Source organism: Anomalospiza imberbis, chromosome 3 (genome assembly GCF_031753505.1).
Source record: "Anomalospiza imberbis isolate Cuckoo-Finch-1a 21T00152 chromosome 3, ASM3175350v1, whole genome shotgun sequence".
Classification (NCBI taxonomy): Eukaryota; Metazoa; Chordata; class Aves; order Passeriformes; family Viduidae; genus Anomalospiza; species Anomalospiza imberbis.
Window position 1 is genome coordinate 107,935,059 of NC_089683.1, and position 24,287 is coordinate 107,959,345.

A 24,287-nucleotide genomic window follows, 5' to 3' on the forward strand; every position below is an offset into this window, starting at 1 on the left:
TGCTGGACTGCCTGTTCCAGCAAACACCTTTTTCCTTCCAAATCAGACACAGCTGACAGAAAACACCACCAAGACATAGAGATGGTTCACAGATACCCATAGTTTACTAAATCAAGAAGGATAGCTTCTCCTGATTGGACAAATGTAGCAGCCGTGACTGCATGTTGGTGTTTTCTCAGCCATAAGACTGAAGAGGAACCACGACAGGGCCCAGAAACCATTCAAGGACCTCTCCTGCTATTGATCTACGCTGGGGATGTGAAGTCTGCACTACACATCCATTGCAAAGACAGTGTGAAGGGCAGTGTCCAGCTGAGCTTTTCCTCAACTCAGCTGCTTCCCTAGGATCACACCACAGGAAAAGGTCTCCAAGCTCAGCCTACAGCAAATAAACTGAAAATCTACTACACAGGTCTTAGCTTGGCCTTCTTACCTCATAACTTTTTCCTTCTGATCTCTGCTCTTGGTGTTTTCTACTCTCATCATCATAGCCAGTGACATTTTTCTTGTTCTCTTTCTCCACGCTGTACATTTCATTTGTGTTAGAAGCAGTAGAGCTCTTCCGGATGGGAGGCAACGGCTTGGTGGGAAGCAGCGAAGAGGGACATGGCCGGAAAGACTTGGAAAAAATGAACCTGTTCTTGCCTGCAAAATGGAAGAATTTTCACTGCACCACCAGAGCACACTCCCAGTGAGTGGGCTGCGGGAGAGTCCGCTGAGCCCATCAAGGAATTGAAATTAATTTAAAGAAATTTTGAAAAGCGTGGGCTTTAACCAAGCTTTCCAAATGTCACCTCTGAGTCCAGATTACAACAGTCATTTTAGGACAGACATCTCCTGTACCTACCTGCATCTTCTGTGTTCTTGTCTTTGCTTCTGCTGCTGGATCTTGGCCTTGAGAAAATGGAGCACAAAAGAACACATGAGGAGGTAGAAAGAGGAGGGAGGGAATGGGTGTTGCATGAAAGAAGGCAAATCTGCCTAGCATGGTCACTCTGATGAAGGAGGAAATGCAACACACAAACCCAACAAAATGCAAAGCTGATTAACTGTCCTTAGGCTTTCTGTTGCTGCTGTCACACAGAGTTGGCCAACTCTGGCTGAAAAACAGCAGTCATTCTTCAACTTGCATCACAACTCCCAAACTCTGCTGCCTCTCCTTTTGGAGCCAAGTGGCTCCTCCAGCCTCTCTGAAGCTGCAAGAGCTGCTGAGCTGAGACACGAGTCTGTATGCAGGGCAGCTACTTTTGTACTGCTGTCGGAGATTGACTTTGCCTGCTCGTGCCTTACCCTGGTGACAGCTTTGTGCTACATGTGTTCAGAGCACTGCGGTCTCCTTAGACTATTACACCTCCTTGTTTTCTCAAGAATAAGGATCAGATCAAAAGCCCTCGGGTATTGACATTACGCTACATCATTAGAGGTGGGCAAAATTTTGAATACAGAGGGGTCCGCCTAAATACAGGAGAGAGCTGACTGCAAAATAACACACGAGATGGGAAGAGTGAGGTGAACAGCACACTGGAGCAGCAGACACCTTGGCTTACCTCATTTGCTGGGACTCCTGGAAATCCAGCTGCAGAGAGCTTGGCAGGGTCCCCGCAGCACTGCCAAGAGAAGGACTTCCTGCCTTGAGTATAGGGGGGATCAAAGGCAGTCCCAATGACCCCTTCTTCATATCCCCACCGATGGAATACAGCAAGGAAGCCTGGAAAGAGCAGAACAAAGTGCTTGGATCAAGCATCCAGCCTTGTCCCCATTCTTGCCTCAAGACATTTAGATATGCCCTCAACTGGGACCTGGCAGGGAAAGTCAAACTGATGGTGGAGCTTGGACCAGGATGGGGAATGGAAAGGGAGGTGATGAGGGATAGACCACATCCCAGATTTGCCACATCTCCCCTCATGCTCAGTTTTCTGTAAGTGTGGCTGTATTCCCTGCAGGCATCCACATGTTGGGCATCAAAATGTTCTGGGTTGCCACTGCCTCCACTGGCCTTTTGGATGGCAGAGGAGTGCGTTCAGAATACAATTCTCTCCCTGCCCCTAAATGCCTAACCACCAGGGCGGATCTCCAGCCAATTCCCACAAAGCCATTCTGCAGGATATCAAAACCTGCTTTCCTCAAGCCCCTCCTTTCTTCTGCTGCTGCCCTTCCCTCCTACAGTTCCCCAGCAGCCTTTGAGCCCAAATGCTGCTGAGCTCTCGGGATGCTCGCTGCTCTCCAGCTCCCACACATCCATCATCTCAGGCTCACTGGCATTTAGGAAGTTCAGCAGAGCTCCCTGCCCTGCTGCTCTTTGGAAGAGCTCTGCCTGCTTAAGTTCCTCCAGGGCCCCCATGCCATGGCCAGCAAGGGGGGTGGAGGCAGCGTGGGCAGATGCAGGCCCTTCCCTCATATCCCATCATTTCTGGCAAAGCAAAAGAGCCAAATCTGGACCTGTTTGAATTTCAGTGTACTTCAATTTCCTGGCATGGAAAAGGTCTCAGAGCTCTGTCTACAGCACATAATGTGAAAGTTTACCGCAAAGGATTTTTCTTGGTCTCCTTACCTTATGTCCTTTTCCCTCTGTTCTCAGCTCCTGTATTTTCACCGTGTACTCATCACAGCTGCTGCCATTTTTCCCATTCTCCTGCTCTCTGCTGCACGTTTGGTTTGGCATGGTGGAAGGAGAGCCCTTCTGGATGGGAGGCAACGGCTTGGAGGGAAGGAGCATAGAGGGATTTGCATGGGAAAACCTCTTGGCAAGGGGATAGCCAGTCAGGCCTGCAAAGCGGAGACACAAAACGTAACAGAGGCCGCAATGGAACCCTAAAGCAGCTTAAGCTACATGTTTCATGGGACACATTTCCTGGAAAGTTGGAAACAGTTGCACAGGGAAACATGCTCCTGCTGGCAGACACTTGGGGCAGGCCACGGGGAAAACCCTGACTCACTTCCACAGAGCTACCACAGGAACAGCCTGGCCTCTGGCTGTCCTGGGACAGCAGGGAGCCCAGAGCCCTGTGCCTTCCAGGAATGGCTCAGCTGCACATGCACCCTCCTGCTCCTCTCCCTGCCCCACAGCTGAGCAGCCCTACAGCTCCATAGGGGAACTGAGAGCAGCAGAGCTCATTGCAGGGGGCACATGCTGGGCACAACCTCTCCCTGGGAATGTGCACAGGTTCGCCAGCCTGGCACCAGACCCCTCCTCCCACCAGAGATTGGCCTGGGCCCAGCTCCCCCCTCACCTCTGTGTGAGGCTGATCCATGCCTAGAAGGGAAGAAGTGAGTTAGGTGAACTCCCACCTTTATCATCAACACATCTAATGGGTGTGCCACTCGAGGGGAATAATTTTTAATTACAGAGGAAATTTCTTTGGTTTTCCTTTTCATGGAACTAGCCTGGGTTTAATTCCTCTCAACACTATTGAGTTAGCAAGTCTGAAGGGAATGGTGGAAGGCTCCAATGATAAGAGGGTTAAAAAGATTCCTTCTTAATGCTGGCCTTCTGGGAATCCCCAGGAAAGACCCACACAGCTGTGACTTCTAGTTCTGCCAACCACAAAGACCGCTCAGCAAGCAGGCTGTGGCCACAGTCCCTGTCCTGGCTGACAGTATGAGTGATTTGGCTACTGTCAAAAAGGAGAAAGCAAAGTAAACTAATAGTAGAATTCTGTGATGCCGTGGGCATCTTTGCAGGATCATCTGTCCTGCCACCTACTTTGACACAGAGACAGCACTGGCCACCATGGACCAGTTTTCCCCAAAATCTTGTGGGATTTTTTTCCATTTGGCTTCAGCCTTTCAGCTCCTTTCTCTCCTCACCTTTTCCTTCAGAGGTCTTTCCTTTTCTGGCAAAATCCATCTTCGAACCCGTGCTTCTGCCTCGCAGAAGTATCTGGGTTTGAATTTGGGATCACTCTCAGCGTAGACAGCGACAGGAGCTTGGTACCCAGCCTTAGAGCAAGGTTGGGGACTCCAATCGCCAGCGCTCGGCACAGAGAGGCAGAGCCAGACGCGTCTCCTGCCACTCTGGCCGTGTCAACCACAACCGTCACAACCCCAGCGTTAGCTGCCCCTTTGTGATGCAATAACCTGTGGTTCTCTCGTTTCCATGGCTGCAAAACCCCACCCCAACTCCATCCCTTTCACTTCCCAAAGGCAGCCAGCCTTAAGCCCAGCCAGCCCAGGCCTGAGGGTTTCACACTGTCTAGGAAGTAGACCCTTTCCTAAGCTACTCTTCAATGGCCTTTTTTTCTGTAATTCCCACTCGGTTCTGGGTTGCAGCTTGTTGCTGAGGGATTTTGTTTATTTCTCTTCACATCAAACTAAGTGGTGGGACACAAACCATGGCACCAGGCAGTTTAAATAACAGAAGCTTTGCACTATCCCCAAAGAAGACCCCCGAATTCAGCTGGCCGAGAGCTGTAGGGAGCAAATTGACCATCCAAACATTCCACTTTTGCTCTGCTTCATTGTTCCAGTGGTTCATTCCCTGCTTGCTTTATTGCAGATACACCCAAACCCAACATAAACACGATCTGCCTCAAAACATTTCTGATCTTGGCAGTTGTTGACAATTCAAAATTTTCTTAATGGAATAAAAGCAAAGGATGGGTCATTCTAAAATCCTCTCCAACAGAGCAGACAAATCTAATCCTGCTTGATTTGGCAGAACTAAGCCTGAGCCATGGGACTCGTGGGTCTGATCCCTTTCTCTCTATGCACAAACTTATTTCTTCAAGTCTCATCTCGCCCATCCATTCAAAGAAGCTTTGCACCCTGCATTAGATGTCCCCATATCATAACGCTGATATGATCAGTGTTTTTGTAGGGTGTGAATTGGCCATGCAAAGTTCTCCTTCCTTGGGGCAGGGGTTTATTCCTGCTTTCTTTCCTGCAGACACACTCAAACCCAACATTACAGCACATGCCTCAAGACAATTCTCAATTTGACTGCCCCTGAAAATTCAGAAGTATACTCCGAGTGTTTCCCTGTCCCCAGGGACAGGCTCCAAGGTCACGCCAGGGAGAAAAGACACTGTCCCTGCTTCACCTGCAGGGACAGTTCCATGGAGCTCTGTCACTGGGAGAAAGTCGATGCCGGATGAGCCACCACACTTTCATCTGCTGCTGGAACTACTCCGTGATAGCTCCTGTTCTTCCCAAGAGAGAACCCGGCACCACCTTGTAAAGCGTGTCATGGGGGGATTTTCCTCCGGCATTTTGGGTCTTTGTTCCGGTGGGGGGACAGTGAGGTCTGACCGTTGGAAAGCTAGAATTACTGGGGTTTTTTTCTTGCTTTTCAGGCATTCTGCTTGATAATAAACTGTTGGGTTTTTTTCCACTTTCATCTATTAGTATTCATTTCCTATTGCTGGAAAGGGATTGTTGGAACACTTTAGAGGAGATGACTTATTGCAGATTGTCCTGTTGTAAGTTGTCTCAAACTGTGTGAGACAGATGGCTTCACACAGGAACATCCCCAAGGCTGCTGAAGGGATGGCACAGAGGAAGACAAACCTAGTATTTCTGAGGGAAATTCCTTGACACCAAACCAACCCGAGTCATCAAACAGTAGACCTGATGTTTCAAGACACGGGCCAAAGGGGAAACCTTTCAGTGTGTTTGGTCAAGGCCAGGTTATGATCAAGGCCAATGTGTGTCAGTGCACTTGGCTCCTTCTCTCCTCATTGTGTCCGGCACGCACAGGAGCCCAGAGCTCCTGCAGAAACCATCGCAGTATTGAGTGGGAGCAAACTTGTGTCCAGTCCTCACTTAGAGCTGTGGTATCCAGCACTGCACCTCATTGGAATGAGGAGCTGTTCAAGGTCTTTTAGGAAGAGCTAAGGAGGTTTGGCCTTCAGATCAGCACCTTCCCAGCTCTTGATTTGCTGCCCTGGGTAAGCTGCTGCTTGTGGCAACACTTGTTTCACAGCTGAAAACCTTCCTCTGCTGGCCAGCAGCCATTGCAGGAGCTTTTGCTAGTGACGTTGAATCTTTCAGATCTTCCTAAGGAAAGCTCAGGGCAGCACTTATCAAAAGAGCATTGCCTGGGTGCTGCTTTTAACAATAAATCTTTCCTCTGTGCTCCATGCCATGCACAGTAACTATTTGAGGAAGCAAATTTGCTGCTCCAGAAAGTCTTCCAAACAGTCAGTTAAACCATAACAGGACACAATTTTTTGAAGTGACACAATCCTCACTTTCATGCATTGTGCAGAAAAAGAGGAGCACTGCTTGAGAGCTGTGTGTCTAACCTAAGTGACCTTGCCACCAAGAACTTAGAAAAGAGGGGAGAGATGGAATCAGTAGCACAAGGATCTGCCTTGTGATTCTCCCACAGGCCTGAGGACATGACCCACTTCCACTGGGCCATGGCTTTTTACCCTACATCAAAACTCAATGCTTCAGATTGTGGTGGTGAATCCCCCCAGACTTGTCAGGCCACACGGTGATCTAAGAAACGCTTGCCAGGCCTCGGCCTTGCTGAACAGTCCCTGGACCCAGCTCCTCTTGAGCTTTTCGGAAACACTGAGCGCTCCCAGGAACTTGTGCTGTCTAACGAGCTCCGGGGGTTTCGGTGAACAGCCCTGGAAACCACTTTTTTGTTGTCCGAGTGGCATGACATCCTTCTTCTCCCACTTTCAAAGACAGGCTGCTGACCCAGGGTGCGGCCATGATGGAGCATTTTACGACTGAGGCCCACTCTCTTGTGGCCCATAAACAGCGCTCCAAAAGGAGGCCCTTGGAGCTCTCCTGGACCACAGCAGCTGCCAGCAGCAGCCTCCCTCTGAGTGGGGCCTCTCAGAGCCAGCAGCTAGCTCTCAGGTTTGCTGCACTGGCAGGATGACCCATCAACAATGCATCCTGGGCCGTTAGCCCCACTCCTGGAGGCTCCAGTTTAACTACTGTTAAGCTTGACTGCTGTTAAGCTTTTGGGCCTTATTCCCTTTTATCCTTCTGCTTTCTGTCCCCTTCTCAAACCCACCTAAACACACTCTCACACCCACACACACATACACACACACAGATAGTTCACAGTATATTTCTCGTTTGATTGCATTTTGTTTGTTGCTTTTTTTCCCTTGTTGTGCCTTAAGCAACTAGTAAGTAATAGTGTGAATGCTGCCATTGAATTTTGTGTAGCTGTTGCTCAATATTCAATCTGGCTTTTACTGAACCTTGCTGGAGAATTTTTAAGCAATCTCAGAGACTTGTTTATAACAAGCCTTGGAAGCATGAGGCACAGGGTTGACACGGAAAAGCAGGAGACTCATTCCAAAGTGATGAGTCTAACTGTCCAGTTTTTTACTCTTCTCTTTATCACTCTAATAAGCCAAGCCAAGCTTTTTCTTGGAGGCAGAATGTGTATGGGATGCACCACAGTATTATCCCATAGCTCTGGGCTGAATGGCACCAAGACTAAGGAGTAAATAGATCTGAGGAACCCTTGTCACTTGTTATTGGCCTCAGAGTCCAATCATCCTTCTGCAAACAAGTTGCAAACAACACAGTTGGACTGCTGTCCTGGGTAAATATGCATACAGATGATGTCTCCAAAGCAGGGCATCTTTTCCCACGTCCTCTTCTTACCTATGAAATTGTGATTGAAAACACCCGTGAGCCAGATCTGTGTGAGGCTGCAAAGGAGCAAAGCTTTGGCACTTGGGCACACTCCTCTTGATTTCTTTGCTCAGGCCTTTGGTGAGCACAGAATACATCTTGGTAGAAAACTTTTGACTGTACAGGATCTTTTGGGTCCATTGTCCCCCAAACATGTCACTGGTGGCCCCATTGTAATACCAAGTAGCAAAGAGCAGCACAAATGACACAAAGAAAACATGGCAAAAGAATAAGAGGAGATGCCCAGCAAGGAAAGGATGTGGTGAGACACTGGCACATCGAGTGAGCTGCACTCCCATAACCTCCAGGCTAGCAGGTCCTGGTCTCACATTCTCCTTTTGGTTTATTTTAATTGATTTCATTTTTCTAAAAATCATCAAAAATAAAATATATCCAATTAAAAAGATGTCATCAAAATTTAAAGATATAATCAAAGCACATTTATTCAAAACGATGAGAACGTATGTACATCTGTAACTATTCTAAAAATATTCTATAAAACTCTTTAGAATTCTAAAAATTCTATAAATCCTATTCTTGAAACATTCTTCAGACAGTCGGTAGCTTCTTCCTGAGCTTGGAGGCAAGAGAGCTCTTCTGGACTGGAGGCAAGGACTTCATGGGTAAGGGAACATCAGAAGTGTCCAGAGAAATCTTCTTGGTAAGACTGTAGCCAGCCCTATCTGCAAAGTGGAAAGACCAAGTGTAACTAAGACTGCAATGCAAACCTAAAGCATCTGAAGCTCCATATTTCATGGGACACATTTCCTGCCAACTTCTAAACAGCTGCACAGGGCAACATGCTCCTGCTGGCAGCCCCTTGAGGCAGCCCACGGGGAAAACCCTGACCCACTTCCACAGAGCTACCACAGGAACAGCCTGGCCCTCTGGGCTGTCCTGGGACAGCAGGGAGCCCAGAGCCCTGTGCCTTCCAGGAATGGCTCAGCTGCACTTGGACCCTCCTGCTCCTCTCCCTGCCCCACAGCTGAGCATCCCTACAGCTCCACAGGGGAACTGGGAGCAGCACAATTCATTGCAGGGGGCACAAGCAGGGCACAACTGTTCCCTGGCAATGTGCACAGGCTCTCCAGGCTGGCACCAGACCCCTCCTCCCACCAGAGATTGGCCCAGCTCCCCCCTCACCTCAGTGTGAGGCTGAGCCATGCTTGGCCTTCACCTTGTCCTCAGTCTGGAGTTGCTTCAGGCCCTCCATGCCATGACTAGGAAGGGCGATGGAAAGAGCGGGGGCAGATGCACACCCTTGCCTAGTGTTTCGTCATCTTTGGCACAGCTAAGTCAAATCCGGAGGTGTCCAACTAAGCACTTGGTCAGCTTTCTGGAGAACATCAAATCTTCACCATCCCAAAAGGTTTGAGAGGTTCTCCTGCACGTGTGGAGGCTTGCTGGCTGCACACTTCTTCAGCTTGGTGCCCATCACCTCACAGAGGGCATAGGCAAGCCTGGTGACCACCGTGCGGACGTTGGCGCTTCGGACAGGCAGCGCCTTGTTCTCCAGGAAGGACCAGAGCACGGGCAGGGCGTAGCGCTGGACGACTTCAGGGCTCCTGGCATAAACCCATTCCACAAGCTCTGCCGGGAGAGAGACACAGCTTCTTACTCACCAACCTCAATGCAAACAAGGACCCACCTCTAGTTTTGCTTCTTGGAAGTTGTTGCATCCCGAGTTGGTACAGTTAGGGAATTTAATAAATGTTAGTTAGACCGGTTCTATGTACCCCTATTTCCCCCTCATAATGGTTTGCTCCAAGCTGTATCACAGGAGCTCGGTCATGTCAATCTTGTAACCACTCCCCTTGCCCTCAGAAAGCTCTGTAGCAATCACGCCACCTCTGCAATCCCATTTGTCCCAGAACCCTGTACACACCCCTGTTATGTTCCCATAGGTGGTCGTGTTCCACGTCACTCCCCTGTTGTCTGTCCCCATTAGGCGAGGGGGGCTTCCGCCCCTGTCGGCCCGCCCCCTATTTAACCCCCTGCTCCCAGTGCCCCTATGCCATTTCTTCCCATGCTGGCTTGGGAACAGCTGCGTAATCCACCACTGCAGCCATGCAGGAATAGAGAGTTCTCCACCACGTGAGCAGGGTGTGCCATCTTCCCTCACCCTTTGTCTCATCTCAGCGTCTGGCTACGGCGTGGCAGACCCACGCGGAGGCACAACCCTAGAGCTCCGCGCACACGCGGCGGCCCCGGTCCAGCCCAGAAGCAGCGCACTAGCCGGACAGCCCTGCTGCCCGGGACCGGGGGATAAGAACGCACCGTCGCAGGAAGCCTCTCTGGCTAAGATCAGTGAAATAACACACACAGCCCCATGATCCAGAAAGAGACAAAGCAGCTGATCATCCTTGAAACAGAACCAGCAACCCCTCAGGACTAATTTCTCCAACCAGAGCCTTGTACCTGTGGCAGACTTCATACCTTTACTAAATCATTTCATAATCGGTTTCTGCATGAACAATGCCTGAAATGTCAAATTGCCTTTTATTTCCATTAAGAAGTTGCCTAAACCCACGCTGAAGATTTGGAAATGCACCCTAGAGCGGCAATTCAGAGATTTCTAACAAAAGGGATGATTCCATGTTTGTAACTTTGATGTCAAGTGCCAAAAGTCTAATCTGAGTCTTCCCTTTGCTCAGTGGCACACAGCCAAGGGCACTATTAGAACACACTTCAAAACTCCAGCCCACCAGAGATGGCTGCTGCTCGACAGCTGGATTAGAAACATCGGGGACTCCCTGGTGTCTTTGGCAGAATGCTTTTGTGGCTTCCAACACAGAGCTGTTTCAAACTTCAGTGTGTCTTAGATAATTACCCAGACCCCACTGCCATGGCTTTTGGGTATCTTCACGTTTTAATGGCATTTCCCCTCCCAATGTTAATGGCATGTTTTCTTACAATGTGCACTGAAATAGGGGCACAGAGAAAGACAAATGCTACACAGGGGACTTAAATTTAACCGAAACACAAGTGTTTTCTCACATTTTCTCTGAAATCTTCTCTCTGCTCATTTTCTGAACTGAACTATATGCAACACAGACAAAAATTTACTACCAACAGGCTCCTTGCATGGCAGATTTGGCTGAGAGATCAAAACCTGAAATGCTCTGGAGATCATTCTTATTTTCTGGTCAGCCAAAATGTTATGTAGTAGCCATTTATCATTCTCTGCTGGAAGAGACTTCATTTTCTCTATGCTGTTAATCCACCTGCACCTTAATGCAACAATTCAATATTGAAACAGCTCCTGAAAGTACCCAAAACCAATTCTGCTAAGCAGGAAAGGGTTTACGGTACTCATTTCAAAATGGGAGCTCATATGAGTTTAAATGCAATTAAAGACATTGGTCACTGTGGAACTTGAGAAGAGAAAGAGCTGTCTGTTCCCACTAAATCTCAGAGAGGACATTTGCACTTTCTAAAGCAGTCTTCATTTATGTTGATTCCTTTCTTTGAAAAAGAGATCAAAATAACTGCAAAACTAAATTCCCTATTCCTAGAGATCTACTTTATTCAAATGCTCCTTTGTGGTGGTTTTAAAGAGCCTCTGACATTCCCAATGGCTGAACATGCCCTTTTCAGATTCATAAGGAAGACACAAAGTGTATTACACCCTGCATTTCAAGATGATGACATAATTAGCAATGGGTTTAGCCTCAGTTAAAGCAAGGCTATCAATCGTCTTCTCTCCTGTATATTGAGATTATCATTTTTCTATTCCTTGACTACAGCTGACATTGCAAGCTCCTCTGAGGAATCAATTATCAGCTGCATTTGTGGCATTTTGGACAGTGCTGACACAGGAAGACACTGTTTGCACACCCTGAAATGCTCAGTCCAATGCCACTTGGACAGCACAGGCAGGCAGCCTCAGCATTCTGCTTCTGCCCCTCTGCTCCCAAAGGCTCCCTTGCATTAAATCCGTGCCTTTAGGACGTGTGTTGAGTTTTTGACCTAAGCGGTGACCCCCAGGCTCTGCATGGTTCAGCCTCAAAACTTTCCAAGGGAAAAGCAAGAGTCTGTGATGACAAAACAAACTGATTCCTTGAAACAGCATCTGCCACCATTTTCCTTAAGGATCACAGATGTCCCTGAGCTGCCAAGAGAGAAACCAGCTCGGGTATTTTTAGCCCTCCCGTTCCTGGAGGTGGGTTCTGAGATGCCCCTGTGAGAGCTCAGCCCTAAGGCCGAGCGCTGCCCCCATCTCAGATGCTGCACAGCTCTACAGCAGCCCGGGAAAACCTGCCAAATACACCTGCCCTGGCTATTGGGCAGGAGAGACAAGCTCAGCACCTCCTGATTTGGAGGAGCTACTCTACTGCCTATTCCCAGGCATTCCCTGTAAATATTCCCTGGTAAAGACCTCTTGGCTTAGAAGGGGAGGCCATACCTGTGATACTCTCTGCGACATCCAGCAGAGCTTGGCCGCTCAGTTGACTCCATTGGTGGCTGAACTCTTTCATCAGTGATACTTTATCTACAAGTGAAACACATGTTTCTGCTCACTTGTCTGAGGTCATAGGAGAAAGGACAGTGAGGAGGCAAAGGGCAGGGGCAACCCCATTTTAGAAAAGAAAGTAAATTTCTGCTGATTTTTGAATCCTTTTCATCTTTCCTTCCAGCCTACTTGGCAGGGGTTTTAAATTCCAAAAGAAACCCTCTCCTTTCACATTTGTAAATCTTAACTTGTCTGCTGTACCAGGAGCTTTGTTGAAACAATTCACATCAGGGATCTCAAGAGTTCAGTCACATGTAAGCAGTGAAAAGGTTTTGCATCTCAGAGCCAAAAGGAAGAAACCCATACTTGGGACACAGAAAGGCACTGAGTCAGGCAGTTCATCAGTTCACAGAGCAGCTGAGGAGGAGAAATTGGGAACTCCCCTTGGAGACCTGTCTCTTCAACACTCCATTTTTCAGGCATTTTCAGAGCTGACATAAATCTGTGTGGCAAAGGAATTTAGAGCAGCCCCTGCCCACGTAGTTATTTGCTAGAGCAATCTTGCCCCAGGCAAAACAACATGTGGAACAAGGCATCATTGACAGCTGGATCTAGACCTGCTTGTCATAAAGAAATGAACTTGGTGAATGATAAGTTCCCCTTTGAAAAAAGAAGACAAAGAAGAAAGATGGAAAATAGGCAGCTAATGACTATAATGTAGAGCTTTCCAGGTGGCTGCTCTGCAGAAGCTCTGATGGGCCAGTGTCCCCTTCATGCCAACAGCAAAGCTGTTCTTTTGGGAAGTCAAACGGGGCCCAAGCAAACTCCCAAACCCAGGTGCCTCTGAATTCTAGCAAAGCTGTAGTCGGGGACTTGCTCTTCACACAAGTAGCACAGAGCCCATGGCTCCTGGGAATTTTGGGAATTGCTGATCACATTCAAGCCTTTTGGGAGACTGGTGCATAAGGACTGCACCTCCACAGCTTCTGGTGGGTGTCGGCTGGAGCCTTCCACAGGTAACAGCAGCTATCAAGGCTCTCAGCGTTCTCTTGTGTCGCAGAGACAGAGACACACTTGAGGAGACATCATGCCAGGGCTCAGCCTCACCTAAATGAGCGATGGATCCTTCCAGTGCTTTCACAGCTGCAGCATGAACCCCAGGATCCTTTGAGTTCAGGTTCTTTGTTATTCCTTCCACCAAACGGATGATCACCGGGTTCAGGGACTCTTCCAGGAGGCCTATGATTTCTGCCAGCACGTCCAGCGCCTTCTGCTTGACTTTCTTGTGGCTGTCAGATATTCTCAGGACAAAATAATCAAAAATCTGTGAAGAGAACAAGCAACATGAAAGCTGGAATAAAATGTCCTTGTTTGAAGAGTGGATGTAGCACTCAGTAGTGTAAGAGATGAAAGGGATCCTGTCTCTCAGGTCAGCACTTGGGTGCACAATTTCACTGTTTTCCTGTGGAACTCTCACTGGAATGGTTGTGCAACCTCATGCTGCTTGAAAGATTTTCTTCCGGTTTTAGGAGGTTTGGATGGGGACAGAATAGTTCCTATGGTATTTCTCTCCATCTATAAATCATTAAATCAATTCCATTTATTAATGCAAAAGGCTACCTATGCTTAACAAGTATGGAAGCAGATATTTACAATGCCCATTTTTCTATACAGTTGCCTCAAGTACTGAGGGCAATGAGGCTTTTGCCAAAACTATGGCTGGAGGAGATCTAAGTTTTATTTTTTTTGGTCTCAGAGCCTGTGTCTGCAGAAGTGCAGGGCTCTGATCAACTCTTCCAGGATCCAGACCATTTCTCTGACTAACAGGTGCACTTCTGAAATGTAATGTGCTCTACAGCTCTCATTAGAGCAAGTTGCGTCCCTCGTCAGCCACATCATCAGACAGCTTTTTCTGGAAAAAGCAGCTACTGGGAGGAGAAGGCAGAGATGCGTCCTTAGCTGTTTTCTTCCTTTTCCAAAGAGGAAAAAAGGCTCCCCAAAAAGGGGGAGCACTGTCTTTACATAGAGGAATAGGGACGAGGATGGAAATCAGTAGCCAGAGTTGTGCCTGTGCAAGACGAGATGTAGTTTACAGAAGTATTCTTTAAAACTCCCTGGGTTTAAACCAACCCAACCCAATTCTTTCAGTTCCTGGATTCTCTTCAGTTAACCCAACTAGGAGTAGGAGACAGTAGCAGTTACAACAGCAGAAAATTCTGTCATCCTCTGATGGACAGCATCAATAGGCACGTGCCAGGCAAATACAAGTTGACTGAAACAACTTGTCCTGAAGCCTGGAACTGAATTAAATTTGTCTGGGTAAGAGAGACCAGCCTGTCCCAAACAGCCAGGATGTTGTACCTAGCCACACTGAATTACCTTTACTTCTACGGGCTTAGGAAAGGAGCTAAAGGAAAGGAACAGTGAAGATAGCCTACATACTTCGACAATGTTAGTGGAGATGAGCTGGGGGCTGTTTTTGCACAGGTCTAGGAGGAGTGCCACTCCTTCCATCCGTGTCTGAAACCCCTTGGCTTGCAGGAGATTGTAAAGCTTCTGGAGCGGCTCCATTTCTTCCACAGCTGGAGGTAACGTGACCTGGGCTTTTGCACGGTGTAGGAGGCATCCATCAGAGGTAGACTTCACTCTGGAAAACAAAACCAAATTAGGACCTGTTGGTGACAATACCTTCAGTTAATTGTGAGCAAAATATCTGGAGGAGCTATCCTAATGATGTGATTTCAAGCTAGAAAATCATGAGGATCTGAAGAACAACGTGGACCTTGTGACAATCATTATGGGAGGCAACCTGCAAGTAACATTCTCCCAGTGCTCACTCAGGGAAACCAAGGATGAGATGCATCTGATCTATCTTCAGGTGGCTTCCAAGGCACACTGGTCACAGTGCTTTGTGGGGAAAGAGAGACACTACTTCCAGGTTTAAATGCCTCCTCATATGGGACGTTTCTGTCTTCTAATAAGGAGACTGATCACTCTGGAGAAGTGTCTCCATGACCAGGCATGACAATCTGGAAAAGCAGCTCAGATGCATCTGAACGGATGAACAGGGACATATCTGAAGGGTCCAGAAAATCAGTAACAGAGATAAAAACAGAAGCCAGACATCCCAGAACAATGCTCACATTTCATTTGCTTCCCTAGAGACTTGATCCACAGCTTAACGAACCCACTGGGAACAATTCTCCTGGATCAACCTGTCTCTTCCATGAGCATGGGAAGATGCTAGCCATGCTACTGGGGCACGCGGTCATTTTCCTGACACCACTGAGCATGACAGAGCTAAAAAAACCCTCTCTGTTATAAGAGGAGCAAGTAGCTCTGCCATGGGCATGAAGAGACAGCAAGGACCAAATTCCTGTCTTAAATGCTGATTGCAGTACAGGAGGAAATCAACCAAACGTGCTGTCCATCAAGCAACGTATATAAAGAACAGGAATATCAAGACAAAAAGTCCATCTTGAGACACCTGTTGACCACAGTTGCTCAGGAACTGCCTTGCTACTTACTACTCAAACTTGGTACTGTTTGAGGGTAAGAAAACCATGATTCTGCCAGGCCAAACCACATGGATGAGAACTGCATCTTTGTGGAATGGCATCTTGCTTCTAGACTGGGACTTCTCATCAAAACACCCATCTGAAAAAGACTCCACTCAGATGGAAAAAAACCCTGGTTGAATTTACTTGTCCCAAATCAGGCGGCAGAAACTGGGCCCTCTCCTAGCCTCCACAACGCTGCCCTTGCCACAGCACTGTATCATCTAAGCGGCAACTAATGGGTGTCCTTTTGTCTCTCCATTTATATGGAAAGCCCTCCAGGGAAGTTGTGTTCAGTGTAATGCAGAAGTGGACATTTTCTATTCTAGAGCATTTGTAGGGAAAGAAAACAATCTGTGGGCCTGGGCATCTCTGCCAGAAAGATTTTCCTGAGGAAGAGGCATGTAAAGCTTGTCATGTGCTTGGTCACATCTCACAAAAGTGCTCCGTACCGTTTGCTAGAAGGCAGTGTGGCCTGGGGCTTCTTCGAGCCATCGTTGCTCTTCTCCACCGGCTCCTTGACAGCTGGGCATTCGCCCTTCTGGTTTTCCATCCCCTACAAAGACATGGAGAAACCCCATCAATCTTTAGAATATAAAATAGGAAATTCCCATTTTCAAGCAGCAGTTGGAACCAGGATCACTGCTATCAAGGCTTAGGGAAACATTTCTTAACTTACAGAAGGAAACAGACCAGAGATTCAGTGATGCCAACTCTTTGTTTTCAATAGCCCTAGGCAGGTTATGGGTGCTACCATACTGAGCAGCAGTCTAAAATCCCAAATTCTTTAATCTTGAGCATAAATGGGAATAATGCAAACTGGTAGGCAGTGAGTGTTCTTAAAGGAAGCAGCAGAAAAAATTGGTCTCTTTGGGGGTCGGCCCATCGTGCTGGAAGTTGATTTGGTTCTACACTTACTCTCCTTGTGCCTGCACAAAGGCACACTCCCTTCTATATTTTCAATAAAAAAGTAAAATGCCCCTCCAAACAAACAAAGGATTTTTTGCTGGATGCTGCTGGATTCACCAAGCTTCTTCCAGCTGCACAGGGCTTGAGTGCAGGGCAGTATTCCCAAAAGACAGACAGTAATTGTAGCAACTAGGCTTGACTTGGATATCTTTTGTGTATTTGGAAATTTTCTTGGTACTACTATTTCCGGTGCCTTTTGCAAAGACGCCGTTATCTTCAGACTCTGTTACTTCTATTCTCACTTAATTGCTTGACTGGGGGCAGAGCAGGGAGAGCATGGTGGAGGCCTTACTCTTAAATGTAAACCCATGTTCTCCTTTTTCCCTTTCCTCTTTGTGACCGATATTCAAAATCTTCAAAGCCCCACTTTTTCCTGAATAATATCAGTTCCTTTGTGGCCTGCAGATGAACAGGCTGGGGATTTAGAGCTCATTCCCAGGTGCAAAATGATTCAGCCGAAGAGGAATGAGATAAAGACAGATTGGGTATGTTGGATTTCATATTAGCAGTGGCAATACTTGCACAAAGAAGACATTTCTCCTGCCAAGCACTTACTTTCACCTTAAGTCTTCTCAGGATATCTTCCAGGTCACGCATGGAAAGAGAGCGTTCCAAAAGCATTTCAAATTTTTGGTGACTCAGCAACATCTTCACCATCTCCTGTCCATAATGCCTAAGGAAGGATGGAAGGAAGGATGGGAGAAAGGAAGGGAGGAAGGGAGGAAGGAGGGCAGGAAGGAGGGCAGGAAGGAAGGGAATGAAAAAGTGAACAAAGGAAGAGTGTTAACAGAAGAGGCTGATACCTTAAAATCAGTCAGGTGCAATCCTTGCATGAGAAGGCATTACCTACTCAGCAAAGAGGGAGATTTCCCTCCACTTGTCACTGCCGAGTGTTGTCAGGTGAACACAAGAGAGAAGAGAAGAATGTGGGGCCACAGAAAAATACCATCTCACTCTGAAACTGCGGGTGTTCCCAGGGAACAAGCAAAACACATCTGCTTTGCTGTCAGAGCCTATTAGCAGTGTCTTGCTGCCATTGCACAATAATTTGCCTTTCTTTAACTGGCAGGGAAGCCAGGACAAAACTCCTCATGCATCCTGTTGATTCTTCTATTCTATAGGTATGCACAGGGGCAGCTAGTTGCTCTGGCGTTCGTGGCAGCTATTAATGGGAATTTCATCATCAAAGTAAGGGGATTTTGGTGGTTTGGGTTGATTTGGCCACTAGCAAACCACAGTTTTCTTCAAGAAGAAATTTGGAGGCCACTGAGCCACAGATGACAGCATTGCAGAAATCTGCAGAAGGGGTTTAGAAAGACTGAATACATTGGCTAACAACCCCTGAAATATTTCTAGTAAAGTCTTCATGAGAAAGAGATGTTTGGGATCCTTCAGTGATGAACATTAGCCAACACTTTGGCTTTGGGTTGTGCACCTAAGGCCAAAGAAAACTGTTTGACTGGCTCATCGGAGCTCTTTTGGTCTCAGTAAAGGATCCTTCAAGTCACAGGAAGTTGGCAATGCACCTTTTTGCTGGCCAACCTCAGGTTATCCACTCCAGTCATTTCCCCAGGCCACCCAAAGCAGTGGTCACAGCACCAAGGCTGACTGAGCTCAAGAAGCGTTTGGACAATGCTCCCAGGCACGTGGAGTGACTCTTGGGGTGCCCTGCATACGGCCAGGAGCTGGACTGGATGACCCTGACAGGTCCAATCCAACTCAGCATATTCTCCGAGTCTATGCCCCTTAGCCACACAGTGAGGTCACTTATTACTTCCTTTAGTTCCACTCATTTGTGGTTTTACCTTTCTAGCCAGACAGGAAAGGGTTTTCCTGTTTTAGGAGGCGAAATGAAGATCATTACCTTGTGTCCTGGTGACAGTCCTGAGCAAGCACTCCTGCCACGTGTGCCAGCCTCTCAGCCCTGGGTGTGTCTGCGAGCTTTGTGACTCCAATTCTCTCCATCAAGGACAGGAGGAGTTTGGCCGCACACTTCCGCACCTGGGCGTGGCAGCTCCTGGGAAGAAGAGAGCAAACCCTGGGGCACAGGCAGAAGGAGCAACAGCAGCACGGGCCATGGCCAGAGCCTGCTCCCTGTCTTCACTGGGGGAAGGAGGCCTGGGTTCTCCCTGCAACTTCAGAAAACCTGTAGAAGCTTCTGTCCTCAGATAAACACAAAGCTAGCATTGTACAGCAGGGCTGCCTGCAAGGAAGAGGGAGGAATTCAGTCTCCCTGCACTATCTGATGCTCAATTTTGTGCATAGTATGTTCTCTGAGAAAGATTAAAGAAATAGATCCCATATGAATTTTTTACACATTAAAAACCATTCATGCTGACCCATCAGAGGGCACCCACTACACAGAGCTGCAGCAGGATTGAGGCTCTTTCCACCCATTTCCCCCCAAATCTGCAGACCTCTGGAAAAAAACAAATGCAGGGAAAACACGCTGTGGGCTGTGAAGGTGCAGAACATCCAGCAATGCAGCTGGTTTCTTCTGTCGGGCTTGGAAACAGATACATCCGAGTGTTTTTCCCTATTGCAAAGCTGAGGAAAGGGTGGCAGGCATTTTAGCCAGGTTGTCCTGTTCTAGAGAGTGCCTCTTGGGAACTATCAGGCCCAGCACCACCCTTTAAGGCAGGATTTCCTTCAGCTGTCCCATGGCAGCCGGCCTGTGAAGGTGCCTGTAAAGTGATTCATCATCTCCAGGCTAACATGAAACATCAGTTGGAATAGAAAGTAGAGCTCTAAGGCCAGGACAGTGGCACAAGACTCCTTTTGGCAAGAGCTGCACCTGCTGTGCAGGCTGTGCCACACCCAGCACATTCTCCCCCATGTGCTCCACGCGCCAGCAAGCACCCTCCGCCTTTCTCAGGTTAATGGCATCAGGAGGAGACATGGTTTTTCCCAGGGCCTCTGTGGTTAGCGCTGTGAAATATCCAACAGCGCTCACAGCTGCAATTGCACTTGTCCCTCTTCCCACAAAAGCTCAAGGATCTATCCTTGGCCCTTGCAGGCACTTTCACTTCCCCACTGTTCACCACGTCTAGGAAAATCTGACAGACTGAGAGAAGTCCAGGAAGCAGCAGGAAGCTGAGTCAGAGGAGCTTCAGTCTGGATATCAGGAAAAGGCTTTTCACCCAGAGGGTGCTTGGGCACTGGAACAGGCTCCCCAGGGCAGTGGTCACAGCACCAAGCCTGGCAGAGCTGAATGACCATTTGGACAGCCATCTCAGGCACTTGGTGTGACCCTTGGGCTGTTCTGTGCAAAGCCGAGAGCTGGACTTGGCGATCCTGAAGGGCCCCTTCCAACTCCCCATATTCTACAGTTCTGTGATTCTGAGAACTAATAGGCTGCAGGAGGGCAGAAATAGGTGACAAGAGGGAAGAAATGAGGTTGGTCAGAGAATCAAGTCCCTGAGTTCACAGAAGATGCAGGATACAGGAGCCTTCTCTCCCACCATTCCCATTCTCTCTCTCATGCCTTCCCCCTCCCACACGCTAGAAGGTGAGGAATATCACTGAAAGAGGAAGAACCTACTTGACTCCCCTGTCCATGAGAGCAGTCATTGCTCGTGCAGGAGTCACATTCTCCACCATGATCCCCAGGGTCTGACTGGCTGCTTTCTGAACAAACTCTGGGGAGTTCCACACCATCTGGAGAAGGACTGGAGCAACCTCATCCACCTCAGAGTCCATGTCCTTCTTGAAGGTCGCAAAGAACTCTCCCAGAGTGACAATTGCCGAGTAGGACACCTTGGAACGCGGGTTGGTCACCTGGGGAAGTCATGAGGGGAAACATAAGAATCACCTTGAAAAGAAATCAGCTGCCTTCAACAGAAGTCCCAGCAAATGACAACACATCCCGCTGCGTCCAGAGGAACATAAAAGCACAATAAGAGCACAAGAACACAATCAGAGAAAGCGCTTACTCTGGCACCAATTTCTGGCCTCAGACCTGCTTATTGCAGGCCTAAAAAAAAAAAAAATTCACTAAAGTGTTCTACTTAACACTCCTAAAATGTCCGCTGCTTTGATTTTAGGCCCTTTTACTAGAAAATTAAAACAAGGGCCGCTTTCAAATCATAAAGGCACAAGTCAAAAAGATAAGAGTCAGGTGCTTCTGTTCCAGAAAGCAACACCAGCAGTTGAAGCACTCAGCCAGGAAACAGAAAACACAGCCTCGGGTCTGCAGGCTAATTTGCAGAGCTCAATTACAGCTTGGGCAGAGATTGGGATTGTGCTAAATAATGTCATTAGCATCTCAGCATATGCACATTGCAATATAAAGGCACCTCACTTAAAGACAAGTGTCAGATATAGAGCTACATGTACACACAGATCCTACAGATAGCTGACAGACGTTAGAAATAGAAGGTCTAAAACCAGAACTGAAGACGCACCCTGAGCACACATGGGGATGAAGAAGCACATACCTACTCTACACCCCATGTATGAAGTAAGGGGAACAATTCAGAGCAATGTTCTCACCTCGCTGGCAACTGCCATGCAAATTTCCCGAAGTCTAGAAAGCAGGACGGCTGAATGGGACTCGGCCAGCTGTTTGATGTTGAAGAGTCCCTTCTCCTTCAGCTCCCTGCAAGGCAAATAACAGAAAGCTTGCTATTTCTCTCCATCCAAGAACTAGGCAGCACCCTCTGAAATGACAGGCTGGCAGCTCATCCAAACCACGGGAGGTGCTTTTCAAGGAGCACTTAGTGAAATCGTGGAATGCGTTGCCACAGGATGCTGTGGCTGTCAATCGCATACACAAATCCAAGAGGCAAAGAGAGGGGTTTCAGAGACTTCAGAAGACAGGCTTTCTGAAATCTCTGGCACATGGAATCCCTCTGCCACTGCTTCCTAGAAGCTGTGAGAGCGGGCCATGCTGCTGTTTCTTGTCACCTGCCTGTCCCTGAGACACACTCCCATTGGGCTGTTACTGAGGCATTTTCCTTCTTTGTCAGCCCCAGCAGGCAGTTCAGCAGTGAGAGTCTGCACTGGCCCTCTGGAGCTGAGTTTCCACTCTTCAATCTAGGCCTGTGTGTCACTCACTCCACTGCACCTCACACATTCCCCAAAAAAGCAGCAGGATGTCCCAGAAGATTCCCCCCCTGGGCAAGAACTGTCGAAACTCTGGCTTTTCCCAAAAGCCCCTACCTAAAACAACCCCCACTACAGCAACATGTTATTTAAAAGTTGCAAACAACTCCATCCCCCAGCTGGGGCGTTGTGCAGGCCCTCAGGTAGAGGAAGGTCTGTGAGGCATCAGGGCTGCAGCACAGGGCTGGTGACCGATCCCACAGGCACCCCTGGGTGTCATCCTGACCCCCCACACCTGCAGAAGCTCTCTGCACCTCACAGGACACCAAAGAGAAATGGGGAAGAGAAAGCAGAAGAGAAAGGGCAGAGCAAAGGCGACTGCACAAGGACATGCATGGTGGCAGATTTTTCATGCTTTTCCCTGTGTGAATGGAGGCCTTACCCCTGTGTGAATGAAGCATCCACCAGGGAGTGATCAAAAAGACACCAAAAAGAAAACCCATATCACCTAACATTTGTAGTGTTATCACCTCTGGGCCTCCTTCTGCTTGTGTATAATTTTGGGACACATTGGGAGCATTGGCCAAACATCTCAAGCCCATATGAAGCAGTGAGAAGGAAAAAGTTGAAATCCAAAAGTGCCAGATTCCTAGAGGATTTTCTTTCTTTTTCCTTCTCCTCTGCCATGAGCCCTTCAGGAGTAAGGACAGGCTGAGGGACTTGAAAGCACAACTCAGTCCATTTCTCAGAAAGAGGAACTCCCTGGAGCTGCTGCTGGGTCTCCCGTGCAGGAGGTCCCAGGGAGACCCTGTCACCTGCCACTGCTGTCAGACCAAGGCTCCCAAATCTCTGCACTCAAAACTGCTGCCATCCTGCTTCTGCCCTTCAGCCAGCAAATCATCTCATTCCAGAGCTTTCTCTCTTCCCTCAAGATTTCCTTTGCAGCTCCATGGAGCAGCAGGCAAAGCGAGGAAACAGCACGGACCTGCTGCAGCTGGAGTACTGCTGCAGAGCAAGGCCAAGAAAAGGCTGCTCTCCAACCTTTATCCTCTCACTGCTCTGCAGTGCTTTCACCAGTGCCCTTTGGCCCTCTGGGCTCTCGGGGCTCAGAGGCACTAGCAAGACACGCTTCTAACCTGCCTTAACGCTAAGAGGGACACAGAGTGAACGGGGCCTTTCTTACCAGGCATCGCTGCCGAGCAAGGAGAGTGCCTCCAGCAGGGACTGCTGTGGGTCTGAAGAGGCTGTGTCCTTCTGCCCCTTCCCACGGAGCGGCTCCTCTCGGCGCTCGGCACCAGTGGCCGTCTGCGAGGTCACTGTGAGGAGAGGGTCGGCCATGGGTGCTGCAGCCCCGGGCAAGGCACGCCGCCATGGAGCGGCCTGCAGCCCCATCTCCCAGCCAGGGTTCCGTGTGGCACACACTGGCACTGGGTCAGACAATTCCCTGCTGTCTGGCTCCTGGGGCTCCTTGCTTTCTCCCAGCCTCCCCCAGCTGGGCACAGCTCCAGGTTAAACCTGACAACTGCCCCCACGGCGCCAGCTCCCAAGTGCCACAGGTGCCGCAGCCAGCGGCAGGTTCCTGCGGCCGCAGAGCTCCCGCTCCCTGCCAGACAGTGCCAACAGCAGGACTGGCTACCCCAGGAGGGAACCCCTCAGCTGCCTCTCTTGTCTCAGCGCCCTGATTTCCCCCAGCCCTGAGCACAGGGGCACTCTGCAACTCCCTGAGGAAAGACCTGCAGCTGCCTCATGATGGCACCGAGCCAAGCCGCAACAACCCAGCCCTGCTGGGCCCGGCTCAATCCCCATGGAACAGCTACCAGGGAAAAAGCCATACCTGACCCTTCACACCTGACAGCGCCTCTGTTTCCACTGACTTCAAAGGTTCTAGACAGCAGGCACTGAGTGCACATACATTTTAGCCTACTGTTGGGAAGGGAGTCGTCTATGGATTCTTTCCAAGCATCAGGAACCTTTACTCTGTCAGAGGTACACACTGGCAGTATTTCAAAGTTGCTGAGGGGAATTGTATGTGTCATCTAATGGATGTGTTTGCCAACTCAGCAGTTTCTAAGCTTTCTCTTGTGGAAAAATGCAATTTCCAGACTAGATAGTTGATAAAAAAGCCTTGCAAATGCACTCTGAGGATAAAAATATGCAAAGACAGATGCATGTTGTTGGCAGATGCACTGTCTTGTTAATCAATTGACCTGGGTTTGCCTTAATTGAATTTTTTGGTAAGGAAAAACTTTACAAGGTATGAGAAAAATCAGATGATAGATGCATTTCTTATGAAACCCCTTTGTCATCAGAAGAACTGTCAATCAAACATTTCATGTCGTGCACTCAAAGCTCATTTTCTAATGTGTAAATGAATCCATTTGAGCTGTCTAACATGATGGAGTAACTCAAAAGTAGATTTGCTGTTCATTCTCAGGACAGGCTCTGAACCCAAGATCCCAGCTGTGCTGGCTCAGGCAGGAGGCAGTTTGTGCTCCTTGTGCAAGGACAAACCTGTGCAGGAAAAAGCTGCCAGGGAGCAGGCTTACCTGAGGAGTTGCGTGGGAAGCTGCCATCCCCTTGGATGAGAGGCTTATTGGGCAGTAAGGGCACGTTGTCCTGCTTCCTCAAGACCTTCTTCCTCAAGGCACTACCAGGGT

General features: G+C 48.6%; 1 protein-coding gene and 2 long non-coding RNA genes across 3 annotated transcripts in view; all 3 read right to left on the reverse strand.

The window, feature by feature from the left end:
- Positions 1–275: 275 nt before the first annotated feature.
- LOC137471785 (uncharacterized) overlaps positions 276–24,287 on the reverse strand; it is a 29,648-nt gene continuing 5,636 nt past the window's right edge. Inside the window, exons 2-3 of the long non-coding RNA XR_010997845.1 lie at positions 1,548–1,708; positions 276–894 (exon numbers count right to left, since the gene is read on the reverse strand). This is a non-coding gene — a long non-coding RNA (uncharacterized lncRNA). The remainder of the gene's footprint in view (positions 895–1,547; positions 1,709–24,287) is intronic.
- LOC137469989 (uncharacterized) lies at positions 2,662–4,015 on the reverse strand. Its single transcript, XR_010996855.1, has 2 exons — positions 3,808–4,015; positions 2,662–2,766 (listed from the first exon to the last, which is right to left on the reverse strand). It is a non-coding gene; the product is annotated as an uncharacterized lncRNA (long non-coding RNA).
- Positions 8,963–20,398, reverse strand: LOC137471943 (TOG array regulator of axonemal microtubules protein 2-like). The gene is made up of 8 exons (XM_068186650.1): positions 20,129–20,398; positions 18,452–18,604; positions 17,143–17,260; positions 16,071–16,174; positions 14,504–14,708; positions 13,169–13,385; positions 12,014–12,100; positions 8,963–9,198 (listed from the first exon to the last, which is right to left on the reverse strand). The coding sequence occupies exons 1-8, from the start codon at positions 20,284–20,286 to the stop codon at positions 8,963–8,965; spliced, it is 1,278 nt and encodes a 425-aa protein (XP_068042751.1). The 5' UTR covers positions 20,287–20,398.